At 41.6% G+C, this 18,311-nt stretch overlaps 1 protein-coding gene across 5 annotated transcripts in view; it reads right to left on the reverse strand.

Moving 5' to 3' along the window:
- PIEZO2 (piezo type mechanosensitive ion channel component 2) overlaps nucleotides 1–18,311 on the reverse strand; it is a 450,496-nt gene that overhangs the window by 88,007 nt on the left and 344,178 nt on the right. For all 5 annotated transcript variants that reach the window (XR_006778951.2, XM_045793888.2, XM_045793887.2 and 2 more), the window contains 6 exons: nucleotides 17,502–17,625; nucleotides 16,109–16,392; nucleotides 14,902–15,050; nucleotides 12,664–12,837; nucleotides 2,403–2,635; nucleotides 248–408 (listed from right to left, as the gene is read on the reverse strand). Coding sequence is in view for 4 of the 5 variants with exons in the window: in XM_045793888.2 (XP_045649844.2) it covers nucleotides 248–408; nucleotides 2,403–2,635; nucleotides 12,664–12,837; nucleotides 14,902–15,050; nucleotides 16,109–16,392; nucleotides 17,502–17,625 (1,125 nt within the window). In the remaining variant the exon portion in view is untranslated. The remainder of the gene's footprint in view (nucleotides 1–247; nucleotides 409–2,402; nucleotides 2,636–12,663; nucleotides 12,838–14,901; nucleotides 15,051–16,108; nucleotides 16,393–17,501; nucleotides 17,626–18,311) is intronic.

An 18,311-nucleotide genomic window follows, 5' to 3' on the forward strand; every position in this document is an offset into this window, starting at 1 on the left:
CTTTCTGATACGACCAAGCCAATCAGGAGCTAAGCCAGGGCGTCTTTGTGCCCTGATGTCTTTCCCACGTCTCAGAACAACTGTCCTTTGGTTTTCTGCATGTCAAAGTGTCTGTGCTATCTTAGAGCCGTGGTGTTCTAATGTATTGGGAATTTCATTTAAAACAAAATCATGGACAGTTAGGAAAGGAAAATGATGACCCACTGTGGTTTTGTTTGGCCTGAAGACACAACAAATGTTCACTTGCCTCTTTCACAGAAACCCAGATAATGTATGATGAAACAATTTTGATGATATGCAACTCCAAAATCCACCACATGAACACCTGCAGCTTGTGGAAATACTCCAGGAATTTTAAGAAGAGCACAGTGAGGCGGTCAATCACCAGATGCCATTTGTTTCTTAAATCTGCAAAATAGTAAATTCACCCAAGAGCATAAAATGTTGTGTGTTTTTTTTTTTTTTTGCATTATTATTTAAAGCAGATCTTGTAACTGTCATTCAGGTTGGAATGAGAAGCTGCAAAATAACAGTAGTAGATGAACCCTAACAATATCAAAACCTGGAGGAGGGGGGGCTCTCAAAGTCCCACTTCACGATGAGTTAGACCTCATACACCGAGACTCCCTGGAGCAAGGTTGGTTTCCTTAAATTCATTTAATCAGCATGAAGGAGTATTTTTGACCTTATCTACTCTTAAGGCTGAGTTATAATTCTCTAATTTCTTGGGAATATTAGGTAACTGAGCTCCCCCAAAATGACATTTTCTTGCCATTATTGTGCTTCCGTAAGTTCCGGGGCCTTAAAGAGGGAGTGGATAAAGCTCACCGCTCACCCCCACGGAACGATTGGCAAGAGCCTGCTGTTGTTGCAACTGAGAGTGAACACTGAGAGTCTGAATGACCCAGTCCCAGTTCACAAAATGTGGTCAGACTCACCCTAATCATAATTTTTAATCATATTAGTCATTCCGTCCTTTCCCCCTTGTGCTAAGTAGTAATATTTTGCAGACTGGGGGTATTTTCTATCTAGAAGGGCTTCGGAGTTCACGTGGATGGAAGTCGAGACAGAACTATTTTGTGGCACCAGCACCTTGCCATGAGTGCAGACAGATGCTCAGGAGCTCAGACAGGTAAGACCGGAGCATTTCTTTAAAAGCAGCATCTTCTTCACATGGCTGGGATGCTTGTAGCAGTTATTGTCCTCGGTTCTAAAATTTCAGTAAGGTTTTGGTGATTGTGAAAAATGCTTATTTACAAAGTGACAGACATAATAGTTGATACAAAGATTTCAGTCAGTATAGATGGCAGGTGTATGAGGGAGTGCCAGAACAAAGTGCAATCCAGTTTTTGGTAAGATCCTCTTAGCAAAGCTCAAAACCTTCATGAAGTAGTAGAGCAAATCCCAGTCTTGGTCCCACCTTGGGAGCTTGGTTCTCCTTCACCCTGAGGAACAGCCATTACTTAGACATGGAAAGGGCCATTCTGGGTCCCTCTCAGGGTCTTCTGAGATGAGGGGGGGAAAAGGGACCAGGTTTGGGAGAATTTGCCTTTGGGAGGGATCTTCTGCCTTGTGCTTTTTCGTTTTCTAATCCTTTAAAGCACAGAGCACCAGCAAAGGCAAGTGTAGCACCTCATGGTGTGGCCCCAGAGCACCGCCCCAGAGGCCACCCAGTCTCGTTCCTCCCATACTGGCTGGGAGCTGCTGAACAGACGAGGCGCTCCGCCTTTTCTGGTCTGTGTCAGATAAGGTACCCTGATCACCTCGGACATCCAGTTCTCATCACGCCCTATTAAACATTAACTCAAAACAGAAAAAAGAGCCTGAAGAATAAAGAGGGAAAAACCTAAACTGACAATGACAACAAAAACACCTCTAGGAGTTGGCTTGACATGATAATTATCCCATCGCTCATTTGCTCCTCTGGTTCCCAGGTCCTGAAACATTAGCACAAAATTACAAGTATGTTCTTATGTACCAGTTCTCTGGGGAAGTCCCAGACTGGTTTCTTTGAGAATGCATTTGAAAAGGCCCTGTCTAGAACTTTCTGAAATTCTACACAGATGCCTGCCTCTGCTGCTGGTAGGAAACATCCCCAACCAGGATTCTGACTGAGTACAGGTAAGAGCTACACACCACCCCCCCGGGCCTGGTGGGGACCACCTCTGGCGGATCAGGGGCTGACAATCAGCCACCTGCTCTCTTCTTCTACCTCAGAGTCGCAAGGAAATGATGGGAGCCATTGGAACTGCAATGTTGTAACTATAGCAACCAAAAGACCACACCCCAGTTTTTATTTCATGAACTGGATCAAATCTCCACCCATCGGGAACCAGTCCATTTCATTCACTGAGTCTGTCAGCCAGGATTTTCAGAACAGCTACTGGTAGTGGGTGGGTTACCTGAAGTCTCTTCCTCTTCCTCTTCCTCCTCCTCCTCCTCCTCTTCCTCTTCCTCCTCCTCTTCTGCCTCCTCCTCGCTGTCTTTCCGAAGCTCAGCCTTCTCAGCCTTTTCAGGGCATCCCTCTGGTTTGTCATCCCCCGGCTCGGCCAGCTTCCTGATGTCCTGCTTCTCCAGGCTGGCGGTCAGATTCATCATGGCAAGGTCCGGAAGGCTTCCTTCGGGGTGGGCCAGTCTGTTGGCAGAGAGCAGCCGAGTCAGGGGAGGAAAGAGCGCCAGGAGAGATTTGAGTGAGGGGCAAGTAAAAGGAGGATAAATAAAAATGAAAATCAGTGCAGGTACACAGGCCTTGCAATGTGGGGTTGTTAGCATCTTGTCACTTTTTTTTTAAAAGCTCTTTCTAAAAACAAACTGTAAACTCAGGTCTTGTTAGCTTTTCCAATTTGGGTTCTAGTGATTAGTCAGTAATGAGAGCTATCGACACCTAAACTTGACATTTTTCCCGGAGGAGAAAATGGTCAGAGTTTAGGATGTAGAAGCATGAAATGGCAATCGTAGAGCAAGCATTTCATGGCTTCACGGGGGACTTACTCATTTTGGTGGATTGGTAATTTTTTCTTGATGCTGCTCAAAGTAATTGAAATAGAAAGGAAAAAAAGGAGATGAGAACAGAAGAATTATAAGGAAAGTCAGAGATCACACATCATGCTACGTATCACCCACTATCGCATTCCTGTATGCGGCTGCAGTAAGTCCTAATGCCAAGTGCATTCCAGGACGGCGTCAAGAGCGTGCTTTTGCTATGAACCCTAGGCTTGGCCACTGAGTTGAGAGTGGACAGGATTGCAGGTCATAAAGGGGAGAACGTATAGACGACAGAGGCAAATCATGTCATGCTTTTTTAGTAACGCAGCAGACCATCCCACAAGAATCCAGTCAGTCACACTCTAAATAGGTTTTTTAAAAATTATTCTTAAATAACATGTAATCACAGTCCACCTTTGCACACTCATCCCACTCTGCTGTCATCTAAAGCATATGCAGTGGAAGCAAATGCTTTTGAGACTAAGAAGTCTGCATCATGTCCCAGTCTGCGGGCACTGGTGTTGACTGTGGGACTCACAGTCATGGGGAGACGGGGTGTGACAGCCCGGGTGAGGCACGGGGTACAGTTTCACTGAGCCTGGACAGCAGCCAGAGCTTTACGGCTTATTTAGTATTGGACAATAACGAGTACCATCTTCCTCCTAAATTGTTAAAAAGTGTATCTTTTTACTCATAGCGAATTTGAAGGAACATTTGTGGGCAATGAAGGAGGTATCGGGAAAGATCTACTGGAAATACTGATAGTCTTCTCCATTTGTAATAATTAATGCATATTTCAGCCTGGTTGTAACAGGATGGACAATTAATAATGTTATTGTATCTGTATAATTGTGGGCTCTGAGTATATTATTTAACCTTTCTGAAATTCACTTTTTTTTCTATGAAATGAGTAAGTTTGGCTAGATAAAATCTAAGCTTACTTGAAACACACTGATTTTATATCTGAAACATACCTATGATGTTGGGTACCTATTGCAATGAATCTGCATTGTTCTTAGACTTCTAGAGCTTTTATCATTAAAAAGTAACTCCTTTTAACAGGGTGCTAAGCAAGTAAATTATAGAATACAGAAACACTGTGAATTGAATAAAGAAAGAACGTCCTGATGACTCTATATTGGTGGAAGGACTTACGATGACATACCACTTTCTTATTTTCCAAAGCTAGTCAATCCACCCTCCTGTCTTTGGGGAAATCCCTCCCCCTCCCCAAAACAATACCATATTTTACACACCAGCACTGCATGTCAAATCTCAGGAGGCATATGTGCTGTTCTTGCTTTGCCAGGACTCTGCATGTGAAATGGTGTTACATGTAAAAGCAGTCAGCTGTCACACAATTGTCAATATTTATATGTTCTCTTCAGCATTGGCAGGGGATGCATTTTATAAGTGAGAAGATACTTCTCATTATGACATTTGGTGGAAGGATGACCATCTCGGAGTGCCTTTTTACTATCTACTGCCATGACTTAGTACTGACAAGAAAAACAGCTTGCCAAGAATGAGAGCTAATTTGTGGAATGAAACTTACAGAGATGAGGCTGTTTCTGCAGCTGCCACTCTGGCTACATAACAAAAAGTCCACAAGCAAAGAGACCCCCAAAGTGTCTTGCCGTAGTTGGGGCACACTGAGGTGAGATTAGCAAATGAAGGAATCAAAGGAAAACCCTAGAGTAAACCCTGTGGAAATATGTCTGGAAGTCGACTTCTGGAAACTTGTAACAGTCTAGGAGAGATCTGAGACTAGATAATGCTGGGGAGAAAAGAGAACTAAATATCTGTGTCTGAACCAAGGACGCATTTCCGTCTGACATAATCCTTAGGAGGAAATAGGGCATGTAAGACCAGATGCCTTCTGGAACAGTCTAACCTCGAGAGCTTGTAACAGATAACAGAAAAAAAAAAAGGGAAAACCTGTATCAGGCTGTCGTTTACTAGACTCCAGGAGTCTGTTAACGGAGAAATTGCATGAGGAAATTTGTGTGCATAAAACGTGTACAGATGAAAATATTTTTAGTGCCTGATTGGAGTTTACGATTTTAAAAAGGATACCTGTGTAAAGACTTTCATTTTTTTCCTTCCATTTTTTAATAGCAATTTTTTGAAGGCTATACAAAATATGTTAAAGCATGCTCATTAGAATCAAAAAGACTCAGATTCAAGCCTCAACTAGACAACTTACTAGCTAGATGATTGAACAAAACTCCCTACCCTGTCTCCTAAGCCTCAGTCTGCTGGTCTGCAAAATGGAATAATAGCACCTACTTCACAGGATGCTAGGAAAACTAAGGTGATTTCTGTTGAGCTCTTAACACAGTGCTTACTTAGTACACAGGGAATATTTTTAAAGTAAACAACCATCTGCTAATGATAGATCTTCATGTACTACTTTGATAATTTGTATCATGAAAAAGCGGAGTTAGAAATATGCCTTTGCAAGAAATATGCCACACCACGCTGAACACTGGGACAAGGGCTCAACTTGGACTGTAACTCTGTCATCAGCACATTCTTACCAGAACTTGTGTATTGCAACGGCCATTCGGAAGAAAAAGAGCAAAGGTTTGTTCCATGGGAGTCTGTCCCCACCACTCTCAACCTTCTGTGCTCTCTGCTCTCTGCCCACTACCTGCCACCACTGCATTCACTGAGGCTGGGCTGCTGCTCAGGTGGGGCTGTCTACACAATGTGAAGTTCATGGGCAGAACTAACCCCCAGTTTGCCGTAGTGAACAGCTGGACCGAATCTCTTGGAAAGCCTGTGTACCTCCATGTAGGTGTTTCCCCCCTAGTAAACTTTAAAATGGGATCCTGGATTTCCAAAAAGTAAATTAGTTAACCATGCTCCCTGAAATTTATGATACTTACAATACTGGTAATTCTGTGCTGATCCTCATGTGCAAATTAATCAGCACTTGAAGGAGATTTACAAATAGACATGGTGATGACCTGGATTCTCAGAGAAGACCCTCCCCCACTTCCTTAAATCTCACCTTTTTGCATGCCTTTCCCCACTATGGAGTTCATTTTCTTTTCTTTTGCATTGTCTTTATCCACACCTGTAACTTCCTTGCTTTGTTTTTATGCTGCTCCAGGCTCTGCTCTGTAATCCTCTCGCTGACTCACCATTTCTCCTTTTGCCTTCTAACAAAACAGGTGATGTTCTCTTTCTGTTGTCACTCACTCTTTCCTTCTGCACCCACGGCTTTCTTTATACAGTTCTTTATATGGTTCTTGATGCGTGCATCTGTCCATTTTCATCTACATAATTTTATTCTAATGATGGTTCTGGGGACTCTTCCTTTGAGGGCAGAAAGCCAGCCTTAACTCTCCTGGACTCTCTTGCAAAATGTTGCACTGGGCTTGGTATACAATGTGACTCACTGAGTGTTTGGCCAATGAATTCTACACACCGGATGAACATTCTTATGTGAAACAGAAGAAACTAATTGTGTTACATGGACAGTTGAAGAGGCTTAATTCTGTATTAGGATCTGAATTTGAGTCAATATATGAAACCACAAATTAGGGTAGTTCCCATGAAAGAAAATGGAAAGTCTACCATTGTAACATCTCCTTAGTCTAAATTCCATTTATTTTTATGACTATTCTAATTTGGAATATGTGGTAATGTAAACTGTACCCACCCTATTCATCAGACTGTTAGAGAAAAGAGGTGTCGTGCAAATTTCTAGTGTTTATAAGTAACATTTAAATAATATTTACACTGCTTAAGATTATTTTCTAGAATGTACACACACTTTTAGAAGATGGTATTCACAGATGAGCATTTGATTTGTAAGTTTAAAATCACATCTTAAATGTGCATGGTAGTAATTTTCTCCAAAAATCTACTCGACAGGGTTGGGTATGATGGCTCTAGTTTCTGCATATGAGACAGAAATGACCATTACTCCTGTTAAAATATTCTAATTCATTCTGTTTAGGAATTCAGTTGGAACTTCCTCACAATTATTTGTACCATCAAAATTTTATCAGTCACCCACTGTCCTTACCACCCCTACCTCACACCTTATTAGATCATGCCTAAATTTTAATCAACCCGGAAGTTGAATGTAGGTATCTCTTCCCTTTCATCCAGAACTCACATTTACAAACACATTGTTCTCCTTATGAAATAACACTGAGCATACAAGGAAAAAATTATGGGAGAAAGAAAACTTACTTAATAAAAGGATTGACTTACTATTTTCACCAAGACTAGGTCTTATTCAAAATTGGACATGCTTTACACACAGCCTTTCAGAAGCACAGTGAGGGAAGAGTTTATTGGGTAACATCTTCTCTGGGGAATAACTCTGGCCTTTTTTAGTATGTTAGCATTCAGACACAAATGAAAATTCTACCGCAAAGAAGATAGTGCTAACAGTGGAATGTTTCGAGTTTTTAATGATTTTATATGACTCTGGATCTTGGTCATTCTAAGAATTCCTGAGCACATTCCCTGGCCTTGTGACTTGGGTTAATGGGGATAGGCTTTCTCTCAAGAGGGAAGTCTGAGACAACTGGAACCGTAACTTGTATCAGTCCCTGCTGTTGGAGCCCATCAAGCCAACTTCTGCCTTCTTAGGTGTCCCAGCCATCTCCTCATATAGACAATGGTAAATACTTTATGGGAAGAGACAGTGAGAGACAGAGAGAAAGAGATGGATGAGCAGGGGGAGAGGGAGAGAGGGAGAGGGATGGATGGAGGGATACAGGAGTAGAGGGGAGTGAGGGGAAGAGGGAAAGAGGGACGAGGGAGGTGGAGAGATTGAGAGAGAACTTCTTTACATTTGAAGAGATGAAATTTCAATGGTTACTCAAGATCTCCAGCTAGAGTTTTTATCTTACTTCTCTGCCTATCAGCTAAAAACCTGAGGTTGACTCCTCTCTCTCAGCCTGTCAACAAAACTGGCTCCCAAAGGACCCAGCGAGTCTTCATCCCTCCTTCTTCAGTGATCTGCACAGTGATGTATTAATTTTTCACACTTCTTTCTAGAAGTTTTGGCTTCCAGAGTTTGCTATTTGGTTGTCAGCCTTGGGATTTTATTTAAGAAAAAAGCAAATGGAATAGAAAACCAACAGATCTTTCAAAGAGTTATTCTGTTAATTGGATTTATTGCAAAATACATGTTTCTATGACCTAAATTACTGGCTTTATTACAAATGGCATAAAGTTATAGGAGTGGATATTTTAATTTACCTATTTAATAAAGTCAGGATGGCTTTAGTAAATTAGATCCCAAAGGATCTTTTTTCTGTACTCTTAGGGCAGTTGAGGATAACTGCAAACAACACTTTTCAAAGCTTACTCTTTATTATGTGTGGTCATCTGCATGTTTTATCTCCCCAGCTGGGCGATAGGGCTCTAAGGTAGGGAGGGCCCTGTCCCAGTGCCCACCTCTGCATCTTTAGTGAAATCTGGTGACATAAAAGATCTTTATTCAATATGCTGATCTTTCAAGTCGAAGTATATTTGAAGAAACAGATATCTTCGTTTTCTTTTAACCATATATTGCTGTGACTATTAACACTTCATTCAGGAAATATCTACCGAGGGTCAACAAATGGGTGAGGCCCTGAGGTAGGTGGTACGTGGACACGTGGTGAATTATACAGGGACTCCAGGCCTGAGGAGCTGACGCTCTGGCAAGGGAGATAAGGCAGACAGGCAGACAGAGTGTCAGAAGGCAGCAACGATAAAGTGCTGTGGAAGTTCAGAGGACGGGCAGATTACTTGTAGCGAGGAAAGTTGGCATTTGTGGGCGGGTCTGTGGAGGAGGTGGTTCTTGAGCTGAGCTCTCAGTGATGTGTTCAAGAGGGTTATAAGCTCTCAGGCAAGCCTTGAACTAATTTACCAAAGAATGAAATTAATGGGGCATCCATTTGAACCAAGAGCAAAGGTTGAGCACCAGCTGAAGACCCTCGGCAACCTCCGAATCCACTTGCAGCACCATTCGGGATAAACACCAAATGGTTTGGTTGGCAAAATACATCCATGAGCATACCACAAGACCACTGTCCACTATCTGATGACATCATTTTTCGTTTACAAAACAGCAAAGTGCTTAACACACCAAGAGACCGTTAAAAAAAAAAAAACAAGAGAGAAAACATTGAAGTACCCACCTATTTATTATTAGATATACGCGCCCATTGACTTTGGCATGGCTACGAGGTGAGAGATGGAAGCGCAAGGTGGCATGCGGATGAGGAGACAGGTGGGAGAGAGAAAGAGGAGACTGTTAGAGAGGAAAGAGGTAGACTGTCTTGCAAGCTTTAAGTCATCAGGTGTGTGCTCATCGATACTTCCCTGCACGAAGACGAGTCAGGGCAGCAAGATTCAGGAGCAATGCGAAGTTAGATATATTCAGGAAAAATGCTTGAAGGTAACAAGTTGCTCTGTTCTTCTCGTCCCACCCCCTCTCACACACTTTACTAAAAATCTGTAATGTTTCAATTTTCAGAGCACACTTATCCCATAAAAGACAATCTAAAAGAGGAATTCTTGTTCCTTCCCCCAAATTAAAAAAAAAAAAAATCCTACTAAGTAACCAAATACAACATAGTGTTCTCTAAGTTTTCTAAGACTGAAGTTAAAAAAAGTCATTTTGTTTCTATATGCATTAGAATACCTTCTAAAACAAAGTGTGGTCAGGGATGGATGTTTAATTACATAATGGTTATTTCGTACATAATTATTAAATATATATGTTATCATAGACTGTAGTTATGTTCTAATATTATATATTTTATCAATAGATAAGTGAAATAATATTCCTGAAAACACCTGTTTAGAAATAATAGTTTTTCCTATTATCATGCATATCAAAGCTTTTTCATAATGCTAACTTTATCAATTCTCTAAGGCTAAACACAATAAATTCTTCAGATATAAGTGACATTTGCCTACATAACCTATGTGTGCACAGAAACACAACACACACAAACAGTGGACAAAACAGGAAAAGAACAGCTGGATATTGACAGAAACAACAGTACTGGCTGGAATCAGTGTAAGGAACACAATGAATCAATTATTCCCAATTTGTGGGTCAGGTTCTGTAAAGCTTCTACTAAGGAGACGGGAGCAGAGAAGGAAAAGCATGACAGTCAATCCTAACTCTGTAAATACTTCTTTCTCTTCATCATTTTGATCTTAATGTGGTCATTTATTAGGGCTCCAGGGACAAAATAATACTGTTAGTAAGGAAAACACCAGAATGGGAACAAGGTGCTTAAAAAGATAGGATATGTATTCTATGTTCAAAGTTAAAATGTGGGGACTTTTATAGTAAAGGGTTGCAGGAAATCCCAAAACACCGAACTTGAATTTGAACCGAACTTTGAACTCTGTAAGGTCCTAGAGAACTGTTTTTCAAAAGAACTAAAAATGAAATCCCATGTTCCTAACGTCTTTAGGTATCTGGCCTTATATACTGTGTCGTCATTCTATATTTTCTTGGAAAATTAACTGCTCAGTGCATGCTCGGGACTCACCCATGGTCACAAGGAAGGCAAGCCATGACCTTAAATGGCTACAGATCATTAAGATCTTCTTTCTTCTCTTGCCATGGCATGGAGGGTGAGGGCTATGAGTGGAGCAACCATGGAAACAGGGAAAAAGCATCTCCACGTGAGACTATAGTCCTTCCCCAGAACTTACATAATTTAATAATGTTCTACGTGCTTCCAGGGAACTCTGAGGAACAAATTCAGTTTTCACATAGCCTAGGTCTCAGAAATTCTGATTCTTTTGGGCTGGTACAGTCTGTGTTGAGCTGCATGGTCTTCTGCAAAACTGTGGTCCTGAAAATCTATATTTTCCTGGAAAACTGTAATCTATATCTCTATTTGATTGTGTGACATTAGATTCAAAGACATGGTAATAAGAACAAGGGCAGGAAAAAGCTCCTACATCCTGGAGGAACTTTACATGAGGAGAAAATAGAGATCCAAGGGAAGAAAGGCATTTAGAAGGAAAAGAAAATTTAAGGCGTCATTAGCAATCACCAGATATTACATTTCTTTTACAAACATACAAATATACTTTGTTTACCAATAGGTTTTTCTTGATCATTGCATATGACTTTTTGAACAAATGGTGGGGGTTTATAATGAAATAAAGCATGTTATTTTGCCAGAGTTAAATATCAGAAACTAATTTTTCCCCAGCTTTCTCAAGCAAAAAAAAGTCATCAAAAATACTTCTACTAATGATTGATAACTCTTACTTTCCTATGACAGCACTGTGTTTGTAAGCTTTTAATCTTAGGGTGACTTCTTTTGCTAACAAGTTTGCTTAGAAGTAATCTCTCCTAGGGGGCTCTCAGACTTCTAATAACTACCTATTTTTCCTAATGGTTGATAGTCACTGAGGGGAGCCACTGACCCCATCCATTCCCTTGCACCAGGGGCGTTGGGAGGAGACAGGTTTTAGCTGAGCTTGCTTATTGACGGTGGCGAGATGGGATAAGAAATAACAACTGCTTGATACCTCTGGGTTCTACTGGTTGGGAGCCATTCACAGATGGAAAGGCATCTGGAGCATACTCAGAATGAAAAGGAAATGTAAACTCAGGTCCGAAAAACACAATATGGAAAAGAAATCTGCTGGCTATAAATAGATAGAGATTACAAAATGGTTTTTATCACCAAATAAAAGAGCTTTGGAGTTATCTATGACTCCAGTCCCTATGATAGCAGAAAATTGAACGTTGAGTAGTTCAGAAGCTGTGCCTGATGAAATACTACTTCATCTTCTTTTGCTGTACTCATTGTTTCCTTTGAAAAAGAGTTCAGAGCGAAGTCAAAAAGACTAAAGGGGATTTTCGGCTGGCATCTGCACTCCCTCCATACAGCCCTTTGCTCCCTTGGTTGCTTAACAAGGGTTTTTCCAGGAACTGAATCATAGGCTAAATCTGAAGCAAAGAGAGACATTGGTATGAACGTTCATTAGAAGAATGCTTGACATTTCCCTGTGAGGGACCAGACTGTGAGATTTGTGATAAAATCATTGTGGTTTCAACACACATGGGCTGGGAGAGAGACATCTCATCTGTTGCTTGTGAACAATTTATATATTTGTAGATGAGAAGACAACAGAGAGCTGATAAAAGCAGACACTGTGTTCACTCTATTTCCCTCCATGTTATTCTAATTACCAGGAGAATGCAGATTCTTTCCCTTTAGCTGAAGTTCTTCATTCCCAGAGTGCAAGGGACATTCTGCACGCCACATTTTGGTATGCTCTCGCTTCTAAACTGGTTGTCAGCACAACAGAAAACTCATCCTCTGAATCAGCCAGATGTCATAACTGTTCTAAAAACACATCACGGCGCAGACACAGGACAGCCATCGCCAACGCTGAAGTACTCGCGTCTGTGCAGCTATTCTAAACCTACTCACGTGACGACCAAGATCGCTTTGCATTAACCAGCCGTGAGTCACTACGTGTGGTTTCAGAAACTGTCAGAAAATACTACACGTTTTCTTCTCATTTCTTTTTTTCACTCACAGGTGGGTACTCATAGAAAGCTCAAGGGTGAATCTCTAAGGTTAGTTATTGGCTTCCGGCAGGGGCCCAGCTGAGGTGGGAAATCAAAGCTGTGGCGCGCCGAGCAAGAGGCTCGTGCTTCTTGCAAGCGCTCACCTGTAGATGGCGCTGTCCTCCTTGCTGGGAATGGACTTCAGGTCTGTGAGCTCCAGGAACCGATCGTGGAAGTAGTGAAGGTGTAAAATGCATACCAACAGAAAGGAGGTTGGGATGAATATACGAGTGAATAGTTCTGCCACCGTAAACTGCTTTAAGCCAAGATCCTCAAGCCTGTAAAACAAAACAAAAAGAAATGAAACAAAAAGCAAATGCCTTTCTTAGGCAATGAGTGCACGTTCTTTTTGCTATAAATTACATCGCAGTCCTTCACTGTCCTGTTATGCCATTTCTTGCATTTCTCTCTCCCGCACGTTTGCTTTGGGTTTTGTCTCCATCAGTCCAACTGACCTGCTCGTACAGCGGTCAGAAACAACCTCAATACTGCCAAATTCAGTGGCTGCTTCTCTGTCTTTGTTTAATTCTGCCTCTAGTCCTTCTCGAAACAATTCTGGTCTTGGGGCCGCCACACTGGCCTGGTTTTTCTCTTCTGTCCCTGTCTCCTCCTTTTTTACTGGACCTCCAGATGTGAAATAGTCCCAGACTTCAGTGTTGAGTCTCTTCTCCAGCTTATTTTCCCCTAGATTATCTCACAAATCCCAGGGATTTATACACCATCTTAACACCAATGACTCAAATGTGCATTTACAACTCAGGCTTCTCCTGTGGACTCTCTCGTGCCCAAAAAACTACCAGAAGTTGTTGGGTTTTTTTTTCCCACAGTTATTTCATATTAAGTGTCTTCCAAGCAGTGTTCTTGATTTCCCAGTTTCGCTCAGCTACGCTACTCTCCACCCCCGGCCCCCACGGGAGTCTTCCCTGGTACACCGTCTACCCTGCCTGTGCCACATTCTGAAATCAGGAAGTCTGTCTGTCTTTGCCTTCACATCGTATTCATTCACATTTCCTTCAGCCTCCTAGACATTTCTTGAAGCTGCCCACTTCTGTTATCCGTCTCTGTGCCCCCTAGTCTAGATGAAACCACCATCATTTCTCACGGGACCCCAGCTGTTGCCGGCTAACCCACCCTGTGGTTTCTATTCTCACCCTCTGACAGCACTTTTTTTTCAGACAGTCAAGAGTTCTTTAAAGACTTAAAAATTTCACCAAGAAAATAAATGCCAACACCACTACCTACGAGCCATGCACATCCCGGGTGCCTGGCTGCATTCTCCACCTCTGTTCAGTCCACTTGTCCCCCTTGCTCCCAGCAGGCGAACCTTCCTCTGCTTCCTCTTTCATGCCAGACTCAGTCTTATCTCAGGATCTTCACATTTGCTGCTGTCTTTACCTGGAATGCTTTTCACATCTCAGCTCCCAACTCACACACTTTTCTTAAGACAAGCCCTTCAGGTGTACTTTCAGGCACCTCCCCAGGGAAGCCTGTCCTGACCACTTCGTTAATAGTTTGTGTCCCCCACTGTTCACTGCCTCAGCCTCTTGTTTGTTTCTTTCACAGACTTGCCACAGTTTGTAATTAATTTATTTGCACATTAAGTAGGGTTTTTTTTTTTTTGTCTCCTCCAGTAGAATATAAACTCTGCAGTGCTTAGACTCGGTCTGTCCTGCTTCCTGACATGTCCCCAGGCAGAGTCAGTGTCTGCCACATAGGAAATATTTGACAAATATTTGTTAAATAAATGTAAAAGACGTGTCAGCCTAGCTAGATGGCGAGTCTTTCCTTTTAAGCTTTTCTCTTAGCCACCTCAGTATATTCATTCAGCTCTGTGCCCAATTCTGGTAACTCATTTCAGAAGTTTACAGCAGCAAATCAGAAAAGGATACAGTTCATGCGCAGATCTATTACACACACGAACAATTATTTCGTCTTCATTAGTCTGCTAGCACTCTCTCTGTGGCATCAAGTACTCCTTAGAATCTTCGCACCAGCTACATAAATGAGGAGAGGCTGCTACTTTATGTTATAGCCTATGAATCAACTCAACTGCTGAACTGAGCTTCAGTTTGGAAAGTAGAAGGCATGGCTGGTGAAGGACTAAGCAGGTATTTCACGTGAAACAGAAATTTTAAAAATGGGGCTGAAAATGAACTTTTCAGTCAATATTCATTAAGTACGTACTCTACGTGTCAAGTCCAGGACTTGGCAGAGAGACCACAGAATGACACTGATGACATCATGTTTTACTAAAACCTTCCCTAAATATGTTCGAACAATATGCATGCAAGTCTTCATCCCGTTTGTCATTTTCACAGCCGATTTTACACCAAATTTCTTACTTTTCTTTTTTCAGTCCAGTCATATTTTGCCACAAGCCTGGGAAGTTCTCAAACTGATATGTGTATATAAAGATAAGCACCAGCATAGTGTAAATAACCACAGACATCCAAAAGTATTTTAGGATTCGCCTCCACCATTCATAGTGCACCTGTGAATCAGATGTTAAAAAACAAACAAGAAAAAAGAACCGATTTAAAAAACCTTACAAAGGCATCTGGTTTATTTGAGTATGGTGGGTGATGATATTGACAAATACTAAAAAATCAAATGGATTTCACTTTTTGTTTTTGAGGCTCTATTCTTCATAGAGTTGGCTGGATCTGGACTGGAGTCTCAGTACTATGATAGTTGCTAACTACATTTTTGGGTAAGTTGCTAGACCATTTTGAGCTTCCCTTTCTTCCTCTGTACGTACCTACTTTGAGCGCTGATAAGAGGATGCACTCATCATATTTATAAGCTAGTCTATAGGAGCCGTTCAAGGAATGATATGGTCAATGTTGCCATCATGGTAGTTATTGCTGGGAGAAAAATTGCCTCCGTTTTGAAATTTCAGTATTTAAAAGTATTTCAAAACTTTATCAGTTTCAGCTGAGATCCTTTTAACTCTGCAGGTGAATTAGTGTAGTTGCTTTATGTGCTCTGTTGTTTGCCTGCAAGAAGGGTGTCCCGTTGCACTTGTTTCTATGACTGAGCTATCACTTTTCTGTAAGTTAGGGCTGAATTGGTAGAGAGGCCAACTCATTTTAGTGGGATCGTCTATAAATTCTAATGAATAAAATACTAAAGCAGTTCATGCACCATGCATATAGATAAGTATACACATACACAGTTTTCTGATTCTAAAGTCTGAAGTACAAGTGAACTAGATATCATCCATAGTTTAGATTATCCAGCCACTGTTCTTCAATGACTATTCAAAAATGCATATAATTAGGGTTTTTTTTTTAATCAAGAAGTTTTGAAAAACTCATGAACTCTTTTGTTTTTTTTACTTTTTAAGGGCCCCAAATTTTAAAATAACGAATAAGCTGAAGATAGTCATTTCCCCTTTCCTTCTTAATATGTAATGTTTGAACTGCCTTGATCACAGTAGGTAACATGTTCATGGGATTACAGTCATTTAGAATCTTGTCAAAGGAAGTTTCCATGTATTCCTGGGGCGGCTACCAGGATTAAAAAAACAGAGGACAATGGTTTACCTACCTGATACAAGGCCACACAGAACAGAAACAGCACCATGTAGATGATTTTGTACATCACAATTTTACCCTCGAAGCTGACGAAGAAGAACATTCCTCCACAGACGTATATCCAGTACTTGATGAACATGGCCACCACCAGATTGCCCAGCACTTTCATGATGTCCTGGTCATCGTCTTCTTCCTCTTCCTCTTCCTCTTCCTTCCTTCTCTCTTGCTTCTCTTCCTTGGCTTCCTCTTCCTCCTTCTCTTCGGCCTCTCCTTCCATTTGTATATCTTGCTCATCATCTTCAAAATAGAAGACTGTGCTGTTACACTTAGCTGGTTCCCCGCCTGGAGCCCAACTCCGACTGGGTGTGGTGGGGGCATGGAAGCAAATGTTCTATGTGTTACTCTGTGATTTGAATGATTTCAAACTGTTCCACTAACAAGGCAGCATTTATAATGAATCATAATCAAGTTTCATAACCTTCCTGAAATATAGTTTAAAAGATATGAACCTGGTAATATTTTATGCTCATCTTTTTATAATACCTAATTTCATTTCCAGTATCCAATGATAGCTTTAAATATTGCACAATCTAGAAAAGTTAAGTACAATAGTTCCCCTGGCTCCATTCCATGGTTTTGCTTTCCACTGTTTCAGCTACCTGGGGTCAACCACAGTCCGGAAGCAGATGACCCTCCTCCTGACACATGGTCAGAAGGTCAATAACAGTCTAATGCCGTGTCACCTGCCTACGTCATTCAGTTCATCTCATTGCGTAGGCATTTTCTCAACTCACAGCGTCACTAGAAGGCTGAGTACAGCACGAGAAGATATTTTGAGCGACAGGGAGACCACATTCACATAACTTTTATTACCATGTATTATCATATTAGTTCTATCTTACTATTAGTTGTTCACATCTTACCGTGCTTAATTTATAAATTAAACTTTATCATAGGCATGGATGTACAGGAAACGACACAGTATCATTAGGGTTCAGTACTATCTGCAGTGTCAGGCATCCACTGGGGTCTTGGAATGCATCCCCTGTGAATAAGGGGTCCCTGCCCACGACAATAACACAAATTAAAACGACTATATCAATTTCAAATTCTGATCGTTTCATGTCTCTGAAAGTGTGACCTTGGATAAACCATTTACCTTCTCCGAACCTGTTTCTTCTTCCCTTAAGTGGGAATCAGTTTTGTGAGGATCAAATGACAGTGCGTTTTCAAAAGCTCCTCGTGAGCTCCCGCGTTCGCACTAAATCGTCCCCACGGTTTTCCATCACTCCAGGTTAACACTCGGCTTTTATCTGGTCTGAAGCACAGAGGCTTTCTGATGTATGTGGGGTGCCCTCTCTTTGTAATTCTGCAGAGCACAAAACTCTCTAGTCACACTAACTTACCTTTTTCTTCGTTTTCCTGACTTCCGATTTTGATCTCAGATAAAAGCGCTTCCTTTTCTTGAAGAGCTTTTTGCTCGGTGAGGTGCTGCCTCAGCAAGAGCCAAAAAGTAATGGTGAAAAGTATCTGAAAGTAGAGAATTAGCAAAACAAGAATTAAGACACCCATTTGAAGTGTAAATACAATTCAACATACACAATGTTTTCTCCAGGCTTCAGCGGAAACACAACAAATAAGCCTCTCTGTCTGAGACAGCGTCGGGCAGCCACTGGGTTTCACCTGAAAGTCACTGGCTTTGGAATCCCCTTTGCTGAAGACACCAGCAAGCATGTCGACGGCCAGGAGGACATCCGGCAGGGCGCCGGGGCCCAGGGGAGGTGTCCCGACAGCCCAAACTACTTCCATCTGGGCCGGAAGTCAGCTTTGGCAACTGGTCTCAGACCCGGAGGTGCTAGTCCTTGCTTCCCTGTCCCAACTGTGACATAAGCACAACTGCAACAGGAAGACATACTTCTTCCATAATACTCGTTGACTCTGCAATGTTCCTTGGGATAAAGAATTCCACAGATGGGAAGAAGGTTTCATCCCGGAAAACAGAACCCTTGAATATCCCATTCATCTCCCAAAGCTGAAGGAAGAATTGTTCTAAGTGCCCATACTTGTATATTAAGGTTTTGTTGAGGGCTAGGAAAAAACAAAAAAACTGGTGTTTTGGGGAGCTCTTACTTCAGGGAATACAGGGCCTGGCACATCGTAGTTATTTCATGTTAGCTTTACTGCCGTACAATTTCCCCATTTAGAGTGTGCGACTC

The sequence above is a fragment of the Ursus americanus genome, chromosome 19 (genome assembly GCF_024610735.1).
Source record: "Ursus americanus isolate L20-20 chromosome 19, mUrsAme1.1.p, whole genome shotgun sequence".
Classification (NCBI taxonomy): domain Eukaryota; kingdom Metazoa; phylum Chordata; class Mammalia; order Carnivora; family Ursidae; genus Ursus; species Ursus americanus.